Raw genomic sequence first — 16,869 nt, forward strand, 5'->3', positions numbered from 1 at the left:
ACGTAGGTTGTGACTTTTGACTGTTACAGATACACACAAGTTAGTATAAATACAAGCTAGTTTATCTTTAGGATAGATACCAAGAAGTGGAAATTGCTATTAAGTATGGTTTTATTCATATTTGGAGGTTGCTTCCTAAGCATTAAGAATCTGCTAAATTAATAAAAAAAATGTTGGCTAGTATTTTTTAATGTCAAACTTTATATATAGTGTAATTTTTTTTTTTTTTTTTAAGGAGTTAAGAATAGCAGAACCAGTCTTAACACAAGGCTCTGTAGTAGGTAGGCCTTCTTTTCACGCCTCTTTCACAGGGTTTTCCCTTCTAATCTTCCTCAGAAGCAGTTGTTCTTAGCTAGGAAAGAGTTTCTCATCATGCCGGCTTTTCTAGTGTTAAATTTTAACACTTTGCTGGTTGTGGAAAGAAAAGCATAACATGACTTAGGAGTGGGAAGAAACTTCTGAGCTAACAAATCCTGTTTTTAAAGTGACAAAAAAGAACTGAGAAGAAATCTGCCCTGATTCCATGTAGTGCTTGTATGTCCAGAGAAACAAAGCCTCTTGTTTCCCAGAACAGGGTTCTCCATGCCCACAACAGGGTCTTGCCTCATTCTTGTTAAAGACCTTGAAAATGCCACTAAGTCTGCCTAGCTGGTGGTTCGGGGGTAGCAGAACTGTGACCAACATCTCTGACGCTAAAATAAATCACATGACTATTTCACCAACTACGGTATCAGGCCCTATGTCTAGGGCCTCTTACCAATATGGGTACATTAAAAATGATTTTTTAATTAAAATTTTGTTTTCTTGATTTAAAAATTGATAAATCCTATCAACCACCATAAACTAAAAGCATAGAGAGTAAATGGATTTGATATTCGAGGTGAATCTTCTCTATAAGTTGATAACTTTATGAGAGTAGGCTTCATTTTTTGATCTCCCTGATTATCCCTACACCTTGGGCAAGGGAAAGTAAAGCACAGAAATTAGGCAATAAGGTAACTCTATAAAGGAATCTGTTGGGGTTTTTTTGAATCTGTATTTTTGAGTAAACATTTATTTACCCCTTTGAAAACACCTGCCCTTTATGAAGAGGGCACCACAGTAACACTTGAAAGAGGTATAGGCCTTGTCTTCTAGGAGCATAATTTGTATTTGGTAAGATAAAACATTCCAGACACTTGTTATTCTGTCCTGAGTTTTCAATTTAACATTCAGTTAATTTAGATAAAGTATTTTGATTAGAATTCTGATCCTTCTGTATGAAGGAATAAATGTTCCACTACAAACTAACCAAAGATGGTAGCAGGGCTTCGGATACATCTTTCATGAACTAAAGCAAGGTACCACCAAGAAGTAATCCACTTAGAAGATGACAGCGTACTTCATAGTAGTGGTAGTTCTAAGAACCTGATGTCATATATACATATATTTTAACCTAGCATTTTGGCACCAGTATTTGGCTTTAGTTCTGGGAAAAGTCACTGAGAGCCACTGGATAACTAAGAGTTCTAAGAAACGGAGCAATGTGAGAATCAAGGCTTAGTGTACAGTAAGTTTACATTGGGTTTCTATCCTTGAGGGTAAAACAAGCACACTTAGAATGCACACTTTGGGGATCAATTAAATCCCTGAACATAAGAGAAAAATGTCACAACTTTACTGACATCTATAGTAAAACAGTCACTTAGCCAGCTTCCGGGAATGTTGGCTGAGATCCTCTCCAGTTATTTTCTTTCCCCTAAGGTCAGGCCCCTCAGGTCACACAACTAATCTCCTCCCCTGGGATATAAAGTCCCACCCCCTTGCCTCAATAGGCCCAAATGCAGGGCCATTCTAGCTCTCAGTTCTCAGAGGATTCATAACTGCATCCCAGCCCAACTTCCCCCTCCTTCCCAGGCTTGCTACTTTTTACCTCCTCAGAGATGTCGATCTGAAAGCATTCCCACTTAAACTTTGCACCCTAACCTCCACCCAGGGAACTTAGCCTGTGACAACATTTGAAACCGAAAGCCAAAAAAAAAAAAAAATCACTTGATTTTTCAGTGAAACCACCCAACTATTCCTGATGAATTTTCTTGCCTTTTATTTTCTTCTGTTAAAACAACAACAAAAAATTACCTTCAACCTTTCCCGATTCTTATTATGAACATGTAAAACCACCAATTTATGCTTGCTTCACTTTACTGGTAGCGCGTCCAGGCTTCTTGAAGCTCCCCATCCCCAGCCCCCACCTGTCTCCATCCACACCAACAACCATTTTAATATCTGTCCTCCAAGGTCAAGGATATTAAAGTAGAGGAGCTGAACTCAAAATACTTCTAAAAGGTGGGTGGCTCAGTGGGTTAAAGCCTCTGCCTTCAGCCCAGGGTATGATCCCAGGGTCCTGGGATCAAGCCCTGCATCGGGCTCTCTGCTCAGCAGGGAGCATGCTTCTCTTCCTCTCTGCCTCTCTGCCTACTTGTGATCTCTGTCAAATAAATAAAATCTTAAAAAAAATATATATATATACTTCTAAAAGGGACCCCTGGGTGACTCAGCCGTTAAGCGTCTGCCTTCGGCTCAGGTCATGATCCCAGCATCCTGGGATGGAGCCCCGCATGCGGTTCACTACTCAGTGGAAAGCCTGCTTCTCCCCTTCCCACTCCCCTTGCTTGTGTTCCCTCTTTCGCTGTGTCTCTGTCAAATAAATAAAAGCTTAAAAAAAAAAAAAAATACAACATACCTGAACGGGACTGGCCTTTCATTACAGCGTTGATGATATGCACGGCTCCTCCTTCACTTGTTTCAAAGACTTTCCACGTTCACGGCACACTACTGGTATTTTACGGATTTGCTAAGCTATGGATATTTCTCTTGCATGTGCACATATAAGAACTGTGTTGAACCAGTACATCACAGAATGCTCAGAACTTTTAATTCATAATTCATCTTTATTAAAGTAAAACCTCTAAAATAAATGCAGAAAATAACGTATTGGGTATTTTCACATCCAAGATAGTCATTGAAAGGTTAAGAGGAAAAAGGTCTTGTTTCTAATGTTTTACAAAGGAACTCTATCTCTAGTACCAAATACCATACTGAGATAATATTCTTCTCATCTAAATTTGAAGCTGTTAAGCTTGTACCTTGTTAAAAAAAATGTGTGTGTGACTTCATTCATAAGGTCTGTCAAAGGTAATCATAAAACAACGAAGCAATCATTTACCCCAAAGACCAGTCCTCTCTAAATGGAATGTATCATTTTCATTCAGCACTATTTGGCTCTGAGACACTGGCTACTGGGAGGCAGCCGGGGAAGAGGCAGGGAACAGTCCTGGTTCTCCAGAGCCCCCGCCCCAGTCTTTCAGGAAATCTAGTATGGAAGGAGCTCCTCTTCAGGGAGCTAACCTCCCATGAAGGGGTGAGATTTAAAACCAATTTCATTGTCACCCTATGCATTACAAAGAGGAGGGGAAAGCCTAAGCAAGAAGTACAAGAACATTTGAAAAAGGGGAGTGCTAAGGGAAAACCTACAGCTTTTGAGGAAGACAGCCTGTGCACAGCACATGGAGGGCTGAGATTTTAGGAGTTTTCAAAAAGTAGCTAAAATTTATTTGTATTTAATCCTTTGTTTATATACCTAAATCAGAAATTAAGCCAAAAAGCATGAAATAAGAACCTCCAAGAACTCATATCCTACTCTCAAATAACCAAAACTACTTAGCCCTTAATGGGGCAGACAGAAACTTCTCAAGGGCATTAACAGCTCAGGGGATATACATCAAGCCTCTTGCTTTATATTCACAAAATTAGAAAACGGGGCTAAACATACATCTCAAATGTGTGTCAAATAATTTGCATGGGTTAGCCTCCCAAAACAAGCTCGCTGCTTTAAAGACACGCTTATACCAACCCTTCATTACATCATCAGGGAAATTATGAGTCAAGAGGGAACAGTATGGGACATAAATATCTCATACATTCCTTTAATGGTAGTTGAATTTTTCAGAGTCAAATAGGACTGAAATGTCACAGCAATGGGACAAAATGCTGCTTTGTTTTAACCATGTGCTCTGGCCCTTAAGAACCTTTGGTTAGACTTTTCGTTCAGTAATCCATTTCATTAAATATCGTTCAATTCCCAAAGACCTCCACTGACACTCAGTAACAACATTCTTATAAATTAAAGCCAGTTATAAGTCCTCCCTCTGGTTTCTCTTCTGTGCTTTGTATATATGTACATCTTTTTCAGGATCATAATGAACCTTACTCACAGTAAATTGCCTCTCCAGCATCGCTAAGAAGTTGTTGTCGCGTTCATAGCGAATTCGGCAAGCTAAAAGAATCACAGAGCGCTTGCTACTGAGATGTTCCAAGGTTTGAAGAAGATCTGCGAATGTTTCTTCTAAATATATGATATCAGCTCCAAGTATCAGGTCAAATTCTCCAGGTGAATAACGCCCCAAATTTTGTCCCCAGGTCAGCTCCTTAACAACAGCTTTGGGTTGGATATGGGGAGGTAAGTTGGCTTGAACATTTGACTTAAGAAATTCTAATGCTACTTTTCGGTCCGTGATAGTCACATGAGCACCTAGAATGTGGGACAGAAAGACAGTCATGTGCACATCAATACAACTAATAGCTTGGCCGGGGTGGGGGAGGGGGTAGAGTGAGTGTCTCTAGTATTCCACCACATAGCCAGAAGATCAGGCCCTTCAGGGACGGCTGCAGAAGAGCAGAACCACGACCAGCAGCTCCTTCCGCACTGCCTACTGGCAAAGGTGAATCTTTGATTTGCCTCTCCGACACACCTGCAGGCAGAGCTGGCCCACCCTCACAAGTGTCTACCACTACACTTCATTAGGTCATGATCTTCAGGTCAGCAGACCTGAGGGTAAAATGGAATCCACAGAAGAAAAATTTAGGAGCAAATGATTATGAAGATGACAAGATACCAAAAACAGGGAAAGGCCACTTTCTGGAGTCTAAGCTTTAAAAGAAATCAAGGGAGAGATTAACTGGCTATTATGAAATCCCAGTCCACATCTGCTGTTAGGGAGCAGCATTATGTATTTTATGCATTTATGTATATGCAAATTATATATTTATATCATTATATATTTATATTTTAATTATGTATTTATCAATTAAATTATATGTTTATCAATTTAAATTATATATGTATATCATTTCTGAAAAGTGGTATACTTAGAGGAGTATATACAAATACTAGATTGTATCAAAGCACTATAGGTTAAAATGTGAGATCATGTTTCCTAAATGCTAAGTTTCTATGTACGGTGTATACAGTTAATAAGAAACACTGTTCGTGTTTCTTGTGAGTTATTTACCATGAACCAGTACGGCTGGGAGAAGACTGAGCTGGCAGTTCACTCTTGCAGTGAAAGAAGCACATAAGGTCAGCCCTGAAACAGATCATCTGCGCTGCAGTAACGATACAGCGTGCGTAATCCTGTTGGGGTTGGGCCTAGTGAATTCCCAACACTGTAACATTAGGTTCCTTCTTTCATGAGATGACCTCTCTTCTGCACCCTTCTGTACTTGGAGTCATCATGGGTAATTCCCCACAGGGCTCCAGACCAGCTACAGCAAGCACCATTTCAGTGGCAGCTCGGACTGATGTTTCTCATCTTGGCCTGTGATGTAGGACGGCGTGTGATTCAACCTGACATTTATGGTCCCAGGTGTGACACGGGAGACAGTGCTCAAGCTGTTGGGTTTTACAAGCTGCCACCACGGGGACCATTCAGTGCGACGCAGCATGCTGCCTGATGAGAATCCGGAGATACTGCTCATCTCTCCTGATGACAAGAAAATCACAGACAGCCCTTTCCTGGTTTAACTCAAAACTTTATCTCTGGCTTTCTTAACAGTCTGCATTTACAGGCAATCCTGGAGTGATCTAGTTTTCTGCATATCACCTCAGTGTTCATTTCAGTGCTTCTTACAGGTAGACCTTTTCAGTGCCTGTCTCAGGAGGTTTCTGAGGCAACTGCAACCTAACCTGCTGGGTGTTCCAGGAGTTTTGGCAAACCTTGATGTGAGTTGGCCACTTTCCCCTGTAATATCTGTCAACTGTACAAAGAGCCAAGTAGCTACCATCGGCCAGAAGACAAAAGCCTCTGCCCTCATGGAACTTACATTCAAGTGAGGAGCCAGGCAGTAAGATGGGTTTTTAAAATGAGAATAGCCAGTAGTCATTTGGAGACAGGCACTAGGGGGAAAATAAAGCAGGAAAGAGAGGTGTGAAATGTCTGCAAGTCAGGGAGGTGGGGCTGACGTTTCAGATTGAAAAGGGAAGGGACAGTGTGGCAGCGGGACAGTCCTCCTGGCAGGCCAAAGACCATGTGCCAAGGCCTCCATGGGGGCAGGTGAGGAGATTGCTGTGGCTGGAATGACTGAATGAGGAATGACTAGATGATGAGGTCGAACAGGTAAAAGGCGGGAGGCAGATGGCCTCACAGGTCACGTTTCTGAGATGGGAAGCCAGTGGAGAGTGCTGAGGAGAAGTGCCAATGATTTCAGGCTTTAACAGAATTTCTAGAAGTAGGTCAAGGCCAGAAACAAGGAGTTGCGTGAAGAGGTCACCACAATGACCCAGGTGAAGGAGGCGGATAGTTTGCCCCTTGCTGTAACCACCAGAGGCCAGCTCCCAGTACACTGCCCAGGAGCAGCCTCGCTCCCTGCACAGGGCAGCTCTGCCTGTGGTTTCCTTCTGGGTGTGTGTTTAGAGGGAGGGGCATGGAAGAGGTCTTAGATTTCTTTGAATCTATTAGTTTCCTTCGAATCTTTCTTCCCCTTGCAATTTGGGGAAGCTATAGATCATTTGCCCTGTAGTTTCCCACAATCTGGATTTTGCTGATTGTACCATTTATATAATTCAGCATGTCCCCGGCTCCTCTGTGTCTCCTATAAATTTGAGTTTAATGTTTCGAGCAAGACTATTTCAGAGGTGGTGGTGTGTTCTTCATCGAGAGGTATGTAGTACTGGGTAGGCTCTATTTTTGTGATGTGAGCAGGCACAAATACTCAATGCCCAGATCTTCATTCACTAGATTCCTTTTGCATTTGTGTGTTGAGAAATTCCTGTAAAGGGAGGTTTCTTTCAACTACTACTTGATTACTCACTTTGTACAGAACCTTAATGGAAAGGCAGGATAAACTATGCTCCTCCCTCCCCTTTTATTTTTTAAAGATTTTATTTATTTATTTGACAGAGAGCACAAGTAAGCAGAGCAGCAGGCAGAGGGAGAGAGAGAAGCAGGCTCTTTGCTGAGCAGGGAGCCTGATGCGGGGCTGGATCCCAGGATCCTGGAATCATGACCTGAGCCAAAGGCAGCCGCTTAACAAACTGAGCCACCCAGGTGCCCCTCCCTCCCCTTTTATACACCAGATTCCAAAGATCTGGTTTCTAAGCATCTTTGAAAGATGACTGATTGGGTTTATTTTGCTGGCGTTGTATCATGAACTCATGGATTAAATATATTTGGTATGTTTAAACCCAGTGCCACTATGAATATTGGTGTTCAGTTTGTCCTATCTTTTGCCAGTGGTCTTTTGACACAACCCCGTGTCATCCTTGTTAGCTTCCTTGCTAACGAGATTTACCGGGGTCATCTTACCCATTTCCTGCTAAAGAAAACACATTTCCATTACACATTCATTACCCATGGTCAGGTGGAAAGAGAGAAGAAAAGTGAGGATGCCGGCGAGGGGAGAAGGAAGAACGGGTCAGCCCGTGCAGGGCAGACAGCGCACGTGAGGATGTCCCACGGAGGGCAAAGGCGGAGACACTGGGCCCAGGCACGGGAGGGTTAGAGGCGGGAGGCTACAGAAGCTCTCTTCTGCCCGCAGCAATCTTCTCCGAGAAATCAGAAATGTCACCAGCTGGGAGTGTGGGCGGAGGACAGAGGAGGTCAGCAGAATAAGAGAGGAAGCAGAATGGGGCCGCTCAGTGGCATCACCTGCCCCCTGAGGTTCCGGACCCACTCTGCAAAGTGAGGCCCAGCAGCGGCGTGTTCCTGCAGCCGCACGGGGCTACATGGACACCGGCCTGGAATCAGCCGAGGGCTACCCTCCACCTGCTATTCAGGTGAGGAGAAGCAAGGACAGGCAGAGTGCCTGTGGACGTGAAGAAATGACCCCCCGGAGGCTCATGCTGCGTGTGGAGGGCACAGCAACACTTAGCTCATGACGGATTCATGAGAGCTGACCCAGCACGATCACGTGTCCCACGGCCACTCACTCGGTAGCGGAGAAAGAACACAAACACCTACCATCACTTTAGCTGGTACTTTTATAAGCAACACCTTACTCTATTCGAACATGGGAGCACATGCTACGTACCAGAGACACAGAGATGAGCAAAACCACCCTTGGCCGCTAGGGGCTCAGGCTCAGGAGGAAGGGAGACACAGAGACACAACTGTGATGCGAGGTGGGGAGTAAAATATGGAAGCGGGTTGCCAGGAAATGATGTGGTCCCAATGGAGACCCTCCTCGAGAGGGGCAGAGGTCAGAGAAGAACTCGGAAGGAAGGGAATCTGAACTTACACGGGGAAGATGTGACATTAACCAGGGGAAAGGGGTGATGAAAGGCACTCAGGGCAGAAGGGACAGCCCAGAAGCCGTGGGTGTGTCCCTGGAACCACAGACAATGCAGCCACTCTGCAATAGGAGCCCAAATGGTCAGGCAAAATGGGGTAGAGCCTCATGAGTTTCAGGCCGTGGGGAGGCACAGGGCTTTCTTTTTTTTTTTTTTTTTTTTTTTAATTAGACTCCACACCCACTGTGGGGCTTGCACTCCCAACCCTGAGATCAAGGAATGCTTCACCGACTGAGCCAGCCAGGCACCCGGAGGCACAGGGGTGTGTAAGTCTGGGCCACCCCAGCACTTCTGCATGGAGGATGGGCCGCTCCGGCGTACTGGGAGGTGGGCCTGAGAAGACAAAGCGAGGCAGGGCAGTCAGCTGTGGGGATGCACCTGGCATCACAGGGGAGAAAGATGCTGGGAGCTCAGGACAGGCTGGGGGGTCGGGGGGCATACAAAGGGAGAACTGGAATCAGGAAATTAGACAATAGATCAACAGGGCTCGGGGAGGGAGACGGGGCTGGGAGAGTGGGTCAAGCAGCTGGCTTGAGAGAGGACTTTGATGGCGGAGCTAAATCAGAACAAAAGAAAAGGATGAGTTTGCAACGAGGAGCAGAGTTCAAGTGTAAACACATGTTCTGTCTGAGATGCTGAGAAACAGTCAGGTAGAGACACCCAGCCTTCAGTTAAACACACAAGTGCAAAGTGGAGACTTACACCAGAAGTACAGAAAACTAAAAGACAATGCTCTTCCCTGAGCATTATATTTTAAGACTGCTCCCCAGACTTGGTGGGCATCAAATCACCTCAAAAGCTTTTAAAATCCAGATTCCCTGACCCCACCCCAATTTACAGAACCCTATCTTTAAAATGGGATACTTTTTTCTAAGAATAGTTTCTAGGCAGTACAAAGAGATTTTCAAAGCAAGAACCAGAGTTTAAGAGTCAGAACTAGATTCCAATTCTAATCCACAATCCATGAGCTTTGTGACCTTGGGCAAGTTCCCTAACCTCTACCAAGCCTTCATTTCACCACTGAAGAGAGCTCCAACTGGACCTACCCACTACACAGGGGCACGCTGAGAAGGACAGACTAAAGACCTGGGACCTGGGAACTGCCTAGTAATTAACAGGTGTTTTTATTCTTTTATCAGGAAAATCTCATCACTCATTATTAAAGCTCTGCGAAAACTCACCAGGGCTTTTTTTGGGTGTTCCCTGAATTCAGGAATAAATGACTCAGGATACGAAAAACCAAAATACTTTAAAAAGGGGAATGATCAACCTCTTACATTTCAAAATCACTACCTATTCTGTTCTCACTGCCTCCTTTCTAAAGAGACTTTTTCTTTAGTCTCAGGTTTCAACCTCAAGACTAACACCTGATACTTTGCAGCCACAACAAATAATGGGTATGCAAATCACACAGCACAGAGAGGAACGCAGGATGTAATGTTAAACGAGACGTGTGTGTGTATCCGTATGCATGTGCGCGCACACACACACACTCTGTAGCAGTGACTCACAGCTGTGATTACAAACGCAGGTGGAGGTGGAGCACCTGGACGGCTCAGTCAGTTAAGCACCTGCCTTGGGCTCATGATCCTGGGGTTCTGGGATGGAAACCTGCATCAGGCTCTCTGCTCAGTGGGGAGTCTGCTTCTCCCTCTCCTCCCTGCTCATGCACTCTCTCTCAAATAAATAAATCTTTAAAAAAAAAAAAAATGCAGGGGGAGGAAAAGGAATGGAAGGAAATACACCACAATGGCAACAGTATGTATGTTGCAGAGTCATGAATAATTGGGACATTTGATGAGTTCGTCATCCCCTTTCTGTATTCTGCTTCTAGGGGTACTTTTGAAAGAGAGTGACATCACTTTTGTAAAAGAAACATGACTTTTCATGATCTTCTAGTCTGTCCAACTCTGATTCCAGAGCTACTGGAGTATCGACTGTGTGGCAAGTGGTGTGTGGGGCCAAGGACACACAGAGTAAGGGGCAGTCCTGAGTCTCAGGAACCTCAGCCAGCCAGGACAGACAGACACAAGGACAAACTGCCTGTTACAAAATGTGACACAGTGGGGACACAGGTGGTGAGCAGACAAAGCACCGTGGGGAGAAGAAATCAGGCAGCAATGAATTCTGCTGTGGGGCAGGAAAGGATTCCAAGAGGTGACAGTGAAACCCGGCCAGGAAGCACACATCCCCCCTCAGGAGCACACAGTCTGCGGCTCCCTTCCAGCCACTCCCGGAGCTGTCCATCTTGTGAGGCAACAATTAACCATCCCTCGCTCTGCCCTAGTCTTTGAAGAAGCTCATCAGGTTTTCCCCACCCCACAGATCCAGATTTCTAGATCACAAACAGAAGTACTCAGAGGGGCAATCAACATTTATTTGAGCATCTGCTTTGTGCCAGTTAATGAGCTAACCGCTTCCTGTGCCTGATCTCACTGGATCCTCAGGCATGAACTAATTATTATCCCCAGTTTACAGGAAAACTGAAGCTGAGAGATTAAGCAACTTGCCGAAGGTCACAGAGCTGGTAAGAGTTAAAAGAGGTGTCAAAACCAAGTATAACTCTAAAGCTATGCACTTGGCCAACTAAACCGTTTCTATGCCAGCTACTGCAGAAACAGAAGAAACCTCGTCTCCCTTCCAGGTAACTCCTCTCACATCAGCAAAGTTAGCATCAAGGAAAGGTAATAAAGGACCGCAGTGTCTGAGGAGCCTGGTTTGACTCTCGGGTCTCCACTGACCAGGACTTCACAAAGGGCTTCATCTCCCAGAACCCCAGTTTCCCTGGAAAATAAGAAGTTCCAAATAATACCTAACACCCATGGGGATGTTACAAGGCTAACAAAAGGCAGGGTACGAGCAAGGGCTTCACCAGTGCCTGCAAGGGCTATGGTGTGCGGCGACGGAATCCTAGCTCCCCACCACCCTGCCCCGCTCTCCGTCACGTTTGGAAAGGCAAGAGCTAAACAGAGAAAGGAGGACTGAAGAAAGAAAGAAGTTACCAGAAAGAGAACACAATAAAGGACGGGCTTTTGTGGGTCCTTGAGTACCTGCACATAAGGGGACGGAATTCTCGCTCCTGACCACCAAAGTCCGGTCTGACTGCCCAAAGTGTCAGCACCACCCCGGGAGCTTGCTAGAAGGGAGGCTCTTGGGCCTGACCGCAGACCTACAGAAGCCCAAACGGCATTTTAACGAGAGCCCCGGGTGCCAATACTGAAATGAATGTTATATCTCATTGGATAGTTTGAACTGCATGAGTCAGAAGCTGTAGAAAGGAATCAACAAAGGATTTTTTAAAATTGTAAAATAAAAACAAAGCTTAAGGGCGCCAGGGTGGCTCAGTCGGCTGAGCGTCCATCTTTGGTTCAGGTTCTGATCTCAGGGTCCTGGGATCGAGTCCTGAGTGGGCTCCCTGCTCGGTGCAGTCTGTTTCTCCACACACCCCCCCCACCCCCGGCCCCTCCCCACTGTTCGGTGATCTTTCTCTTTCTCAAATAAATAAAATCTTTAAGAAAAAAAAAAAGGCTTAAAAATGCTCTAGGCCTAAGTTAATATATGTGTACCAAACAAAAAATGGCAAACCTTGATATCAATTCAGGACTGCATGCTGTGAATACAATTTTTAAATATGTCAGGCCAAACTATAGCAGGGCCGACCCTTCTTAGAAGAGAAAAACCAGCAAGGTTTTCTCAGCAGGGAAACTATAAGAATGAGACTACCTGCTCGACCTGCATCACAGGGTTAAATCCAACAGAGTATGGAAAGGACCCTAAATTGTAAAAAAAAAAGCTGTGCGCGTGAATATGAGAATTCTCTTTGAACTGAAAGTTGCCTTCAGATCATATTACTGGCATAAAACTGAAAGGGGGCAGGAACCTAATTCAGACAACCTAATAGTCTCCCCAGTTGCAATTCTAATTGCCCAAATAAATGTGCTTGCTTAAAAGACAAAATTAAAAAAAAAAAACTGAAGAAGGCAAAGCAATCTTTCATGAGAAGTATAAATAACAGGATGAGAGCAAGAACAAGAGAGAAGAAACCAGGCTTACTGGAGTTAAGGGCACCAGCAGCTGACTCACAAGCACAGGGCACAGAAAAATCCAGCAAGGGGAAAACTAGTATGGGTCTGTCTCAAGGAAACAGCAATCACACCACGCAATGAGTTCCACTCACAGCCAAGCGAGCCAGTGTATGGCACTCACCCAGCAGGGCCGCCACTATGCCCACCAGCCCGGTGCCGGCACCCAGCTCCACAGCAGAGCAGCCCCGGAGCTCCACAGCTCCCATCTCCAGATACGTGCAAAGAACGACAGCCTGCGTCAAAGCACAGCGGGATGATTCAAGTCAACAAGTGGTTTAGGAACCCATTTCAGGCAGACTTCCCACTGGCGGGAAGATATCACACACCCCTCTCCCCCTGCAAGGTTCCAGTCCCAGTTCAGCAACAACAGGCAGAAACTCAGCAGCTGCTGGGAGGTGACCCCCTAAATCGGGCACAGACACAGGCGTCAGGCCCCACAAGATCCCCCCTGAGGACAATAGGGGTCAAGGACACCGCCCACACAACACAGGGTGCCACTCTGTGTGGCAAATTTAATTTCTATCTGGTATACGAATTATATCTCACTATAAAACTGCTATTAAAAATAAGTAAAGAAAGTCCAGTCTTATCAGTTGCAGTGGTCTTCAGAGGCCCAGAGGTGTACTTACCGCGTCCCACACCACGGCTGCGACTCCCAGCTGTCTCCAGTCCTGCCGGATCTGGATGGTGTGGTTGGCAAAGGAGAAGGTGGCTAGAGGCTTGTGGAATTTCTGCAAGCCCACTCCCGCTGTCTCCTCATAGGGCACCAGGGCCATTTCGCCTGCACTCCACTCTCGGCTCCCTCAAAGCTGTTGGGCAAAAGAAGCCTGAGTGACCCTCTGGCCAGAAAAAAAATGCACTCTCTTAAGTAGCCCCAAATGCTTTTTAAGGCAATTTTTTTACAGGTTCAAAAGAAGACAACAAAGGGGGGGAGGGGCGGGGGACTTTGTCTAATTCCTTTCTGCATGGCTCTTCCTCATCTGGGAGGGGAGATTCCGTTCTGAAACATGCCAGACGAGGTCTCTGGGCAAAAGCACGCACACCCGTACCACTCCCGCAGGATGCCCTAGGCACTCCGCGGTCACCACCCGGGCCGCAGTAAGAGCGAGCGCAGCGGGGCTGCTGGCCTCGGCCTCGGTCAAAGTAGTGCTTTCTCCACCGTCCGGGCCCGTCTGGACCGCGGCCGCCACTCGCGGCGGTCGGCGGGATAGAGTTCGCTGTTTCGTTTTGGTCTTCCCTCCAGCCCCTCTAAATTCAGCGCGTTCAACAGCGACTGCCCTGGGCCCGAGTGTTAACGGTTTGGTCATCCGGCTTTCTGACACGGTCGCAGTTCCATCTCGCCCGGACTGGAAGTGAAAGCCACTCGTGACCCCCGAGTCGCGGGCGGGGAGAGCGGGAGCCCGGGTCCGGGAGGGGCTCGGGCGTCCGCGGCTCAGAGGCCTGCCCTGAGTGCCCCGAACCCGCCCAGTCGCCTCCAAATGGTCCAGGTACGCACTCGCTTCCGGCGGGCCCCAGAGCTCCCGGAACCCGCGGGGTGGGCGTGGGGGGTTGGGGAGGGACCCCCCCAGCCGCGTTGGACACGCCCCGCCCCGGGAGTGCCGCCCACTTCCCCAGCCCAGGCCGCCCCCGAAGCGGGGCCGGCGACACGGCAGGGCCCGAGGTGGGCCTCGCTTCTACTTACTGCCGGGGAGCCGGCCCCGCGTAGGCGCCTCCCTTTCCCCGCCCCGAGCGCGGCCGCCGCCGCCGCCGCAGCCACCCGCCTTAAAGGGCCGGGTGGGCGGCGGGGGTGGGCGGTGCGTGCGCCGGGAGACACGCGTTTCCGGTCCCTCCTACTCCGGACAGGTGCCCCGCGGCGCGCAGGGGCGAAGGTGTGCCGGGCGCGCGCTGGAGGAGGACGCTGAGGGAGAGGGGATCCGGCCTCCCTGCGGGGGGTCCCCGAGGTCCTCGGTCCGCCCAGTCAGTTTCCGGGACTCGGAGGGCAGCCTGGGCGAGGAGCCAGAGGCGAGCGAGGTGCAGAGTCGCGGGTAGGTGCGCGGAGAGGGCGCGGGGTGCCCTGGCGGGGTGAGACGGAGCCCACCCGTCTGGAGGGGGAGACGTTCCGGTGCTCGCTCCACTTTTCTGTCCGTGAGCTGGTTCTCAACCCTCCCCCGCCCCGCGCTGTGTGTGTGTGTCTTGTTTTCTTCTAGTTTGTGCGCTGGCCTGTTTTTAGTGTTAAAGGTCACTAATGAGCAGGTGTAGACAAAAGTTTGCTCCGAAGTAGACACGGTCACCCGTTCGTCCTCGCGTCACCAGAGGGAAGCCCGAAGTGGTGTAATCGCCACTTGGTGGCAATAGAGTAGGGAAAGTGACAAAGCCCTTGTCAGCTAGAGCGCGAACTCGGAGCCGCACGCTGCGCCCGGGACTCGGTCGTGAAAAGCGTCCCGCGGCAGCGGTGGGGCCGGGGGCGCGGGATGTGGCCCCACACCCGGTGCCGGGCGGTTGCCGCAAACCCGAGGCCCTAGCGTCCCTCCAGGAGGGCCGACGGTTGGCTCACCTGCCTCGGGACCCCTGTGCTTGACGCGAAAGCCACTGACCCAAGCTGGAAAGCGCGGCTGGAGGGAGCACCCCACCGCACGACCCCGCGGGCAGCGGCGTCCGCCTCTCCGGGAAAGTTTCCTTTGCTTCCTGACCCCCAGTTCCTCCCCCACGTGCCGCCGCTCGGTCCCGGGGATTCCCAGCCCCGGCTGCGTGTTAGAATGCACGCGAGCTATTTTCAACTCCCCCGGCCCGGACTCTGCCGCTGGGAAGTCTCCGTCGGCGTGAGGCGACCCTTGCACTGGTATTTTTCAGCGCTTCCTGGTAATTCCCTTTTGCCACCTGCTGTAGGAGCCTAAGGCCAAGCCTGAACCCCCCGCTACTCGCCCCTCCCCGCCTGCAGGGGGCGTGCCGGCATCTCTGCACACCTCGGCCTTCCAGAGGAACGTGGGGCTGCACAGGAGACTTGATCAACTTCAAAGATCAGCAGTGAAGTTCTTTCACTTTTTTTTTTCTTGCTCGGTTCATTGATTTTTATTTTTGTCATAGAATTTATTTTTATAGCAGTTTTAAGTTCACAGCAAATTTGGGAAGAAGGTACAGAGATTTCATATTCACTTCCTGCTCCAACACCTGCATAGCCTCCGCCCATGATCAGTAACCCCCCGCCAGAGTGGGACATTTGTTACAACCGATGAACCTACACTGACACATCATTATTACCCCAAGTTTACCTTGGGATTCATTCTTGGTATTGAGCATTTTATGAGTTTGGACCAATCTGTAATGGCACATACCCACCATAATAGCATCATACAGAGATGGGTCCCCTCCCTAAAATTCCCCTGTGCTCCACCTAGTCCTCTCCTTCCCTCTGCCATAACCACTCATCTTCTTACTCAGCCCCTTTGGGCCCATACTGTGATGACCGAATCTTACGGTAAAAGTATATATTGAGTTTTGTAAGAAACCACCAGACTGTCTTGCAAAGTGGCTGTACCATTTTTTGCATTTCCACCAGCAGTGAATGAGAGTTTCTGTTGCTCCACATCCTTGTCCATATTGGGTGTTGTGAGTGTTTTTAAATTTTAGCCATTATGGTAGGTGTGTACTAGTTGTTTTAATTTGCAGTTCCCTAGTGACATAGGATGTGGAGCATCTTTTCATATGCTTATTTGCCATCTATATATCTTCTTTAATGGAGTGTCTGCTAAGTCTTTGGCACATTTTTTTAGATCTTTATTTAAGTTCAATTAACATATAATGTATTATTAGTTTCAGAGGTAGAGATTGATGATTCATCAGTCTTATCTAACGCCCGGTGTTCATTATGTCACATGCTCTCCTTAATGTCCATCACCCAGTCACCCCATTCTCTCAGCCCCCTCCCCTCTAGCAACCCTCAAGTTTCCTATGATTAAGAATCTCTAGCGGTTTCTCTCCCTCTCTGATTGCGCTTTATTTTTTCCTCTCTTCCACTATGATCCTCTATTTTGTTTCTTAAATTGTACATATGTCTGAGATCATATGGTAATTGTCTTTCTCTGATTTACTTATTTCTCTTAACATAATACCCTCTATTCCATCCATGTCATTGCAAATGGCAGGGTTTCATTTTTTGATGACTGCATAATATTCCATTGTGTCTCTATACCACATTTTTTT

At 47.5% G+C, this 16,869-nt stretch overlaps 1 protein-coding gene and 1 long non-coding RNA gene across 15 annotated transcripts in view; one reads left to right on the forward strand and one right to left on the reverse strand.

Annotated features, from left to right (window-relative positions):
* The window catches only part of METTL21A (methyltransferase 21A, HSPA lysine), a 66,853-nt gene extending 51,231 nt beyond the window's left edge, over positions 1–15,622 (reverse strand). For 2 of the 11 annotated variants that reach the window (XR_006820265.1, XM_046018800.1), the window contains exons 1-3: positions 14,372–14,492; positions 13,320–13,499; positions 12,812–12,923 (exon numbers count right to left, since the gene is read on the reverse strand). Coding sequence is in view for 10 of the 11 variants with exons in the window: in XM_046018800.1 (XP_045874756.1) it covers positions 12,812–12,923; positions 13,320–13,466 (259 nt within the window). In the remaining variant the exon portion in view is untranslated. The other 9 variants (XM_046018794.1, XM_046018790.1, XM_046018792.1 and 6 more) reach the window with 9 other exon arrangements.
* LOC123950644 overlaps positions 14,580–16,869 on the forward strand; it is a 65,646-nt gene continuing 63,356 nt past the window's right edge. For 3 of the 4 annotated variants that reach the window (XR_006820268.1, XR_006820267.1, XR_006820269.1), the window contains exon 1: positions 14,583–14,714. This is a non-coding gene — a long non-coding RNA (uncharacterized LOC123950644). Of the gene's footprint in view, positions 14,715–16,869 lie in introns of all 4 variants that reach the window. The other variant, XR_006820266.1, reaches the window with a different exon arrangement.

This window comes from Meles meles, chromosome 9 (assembly GCF_922984935.1).
Source record: "Meles meles chromosome 9, mMelMel3.1 paternal haplotype, whole genome shotgun sequence".
Lineage (NCBI taxonomy): Eukaryota > Metazoa > Chordata > Mammalia > Carnivora > Mustelidae > Meles > Meles meles.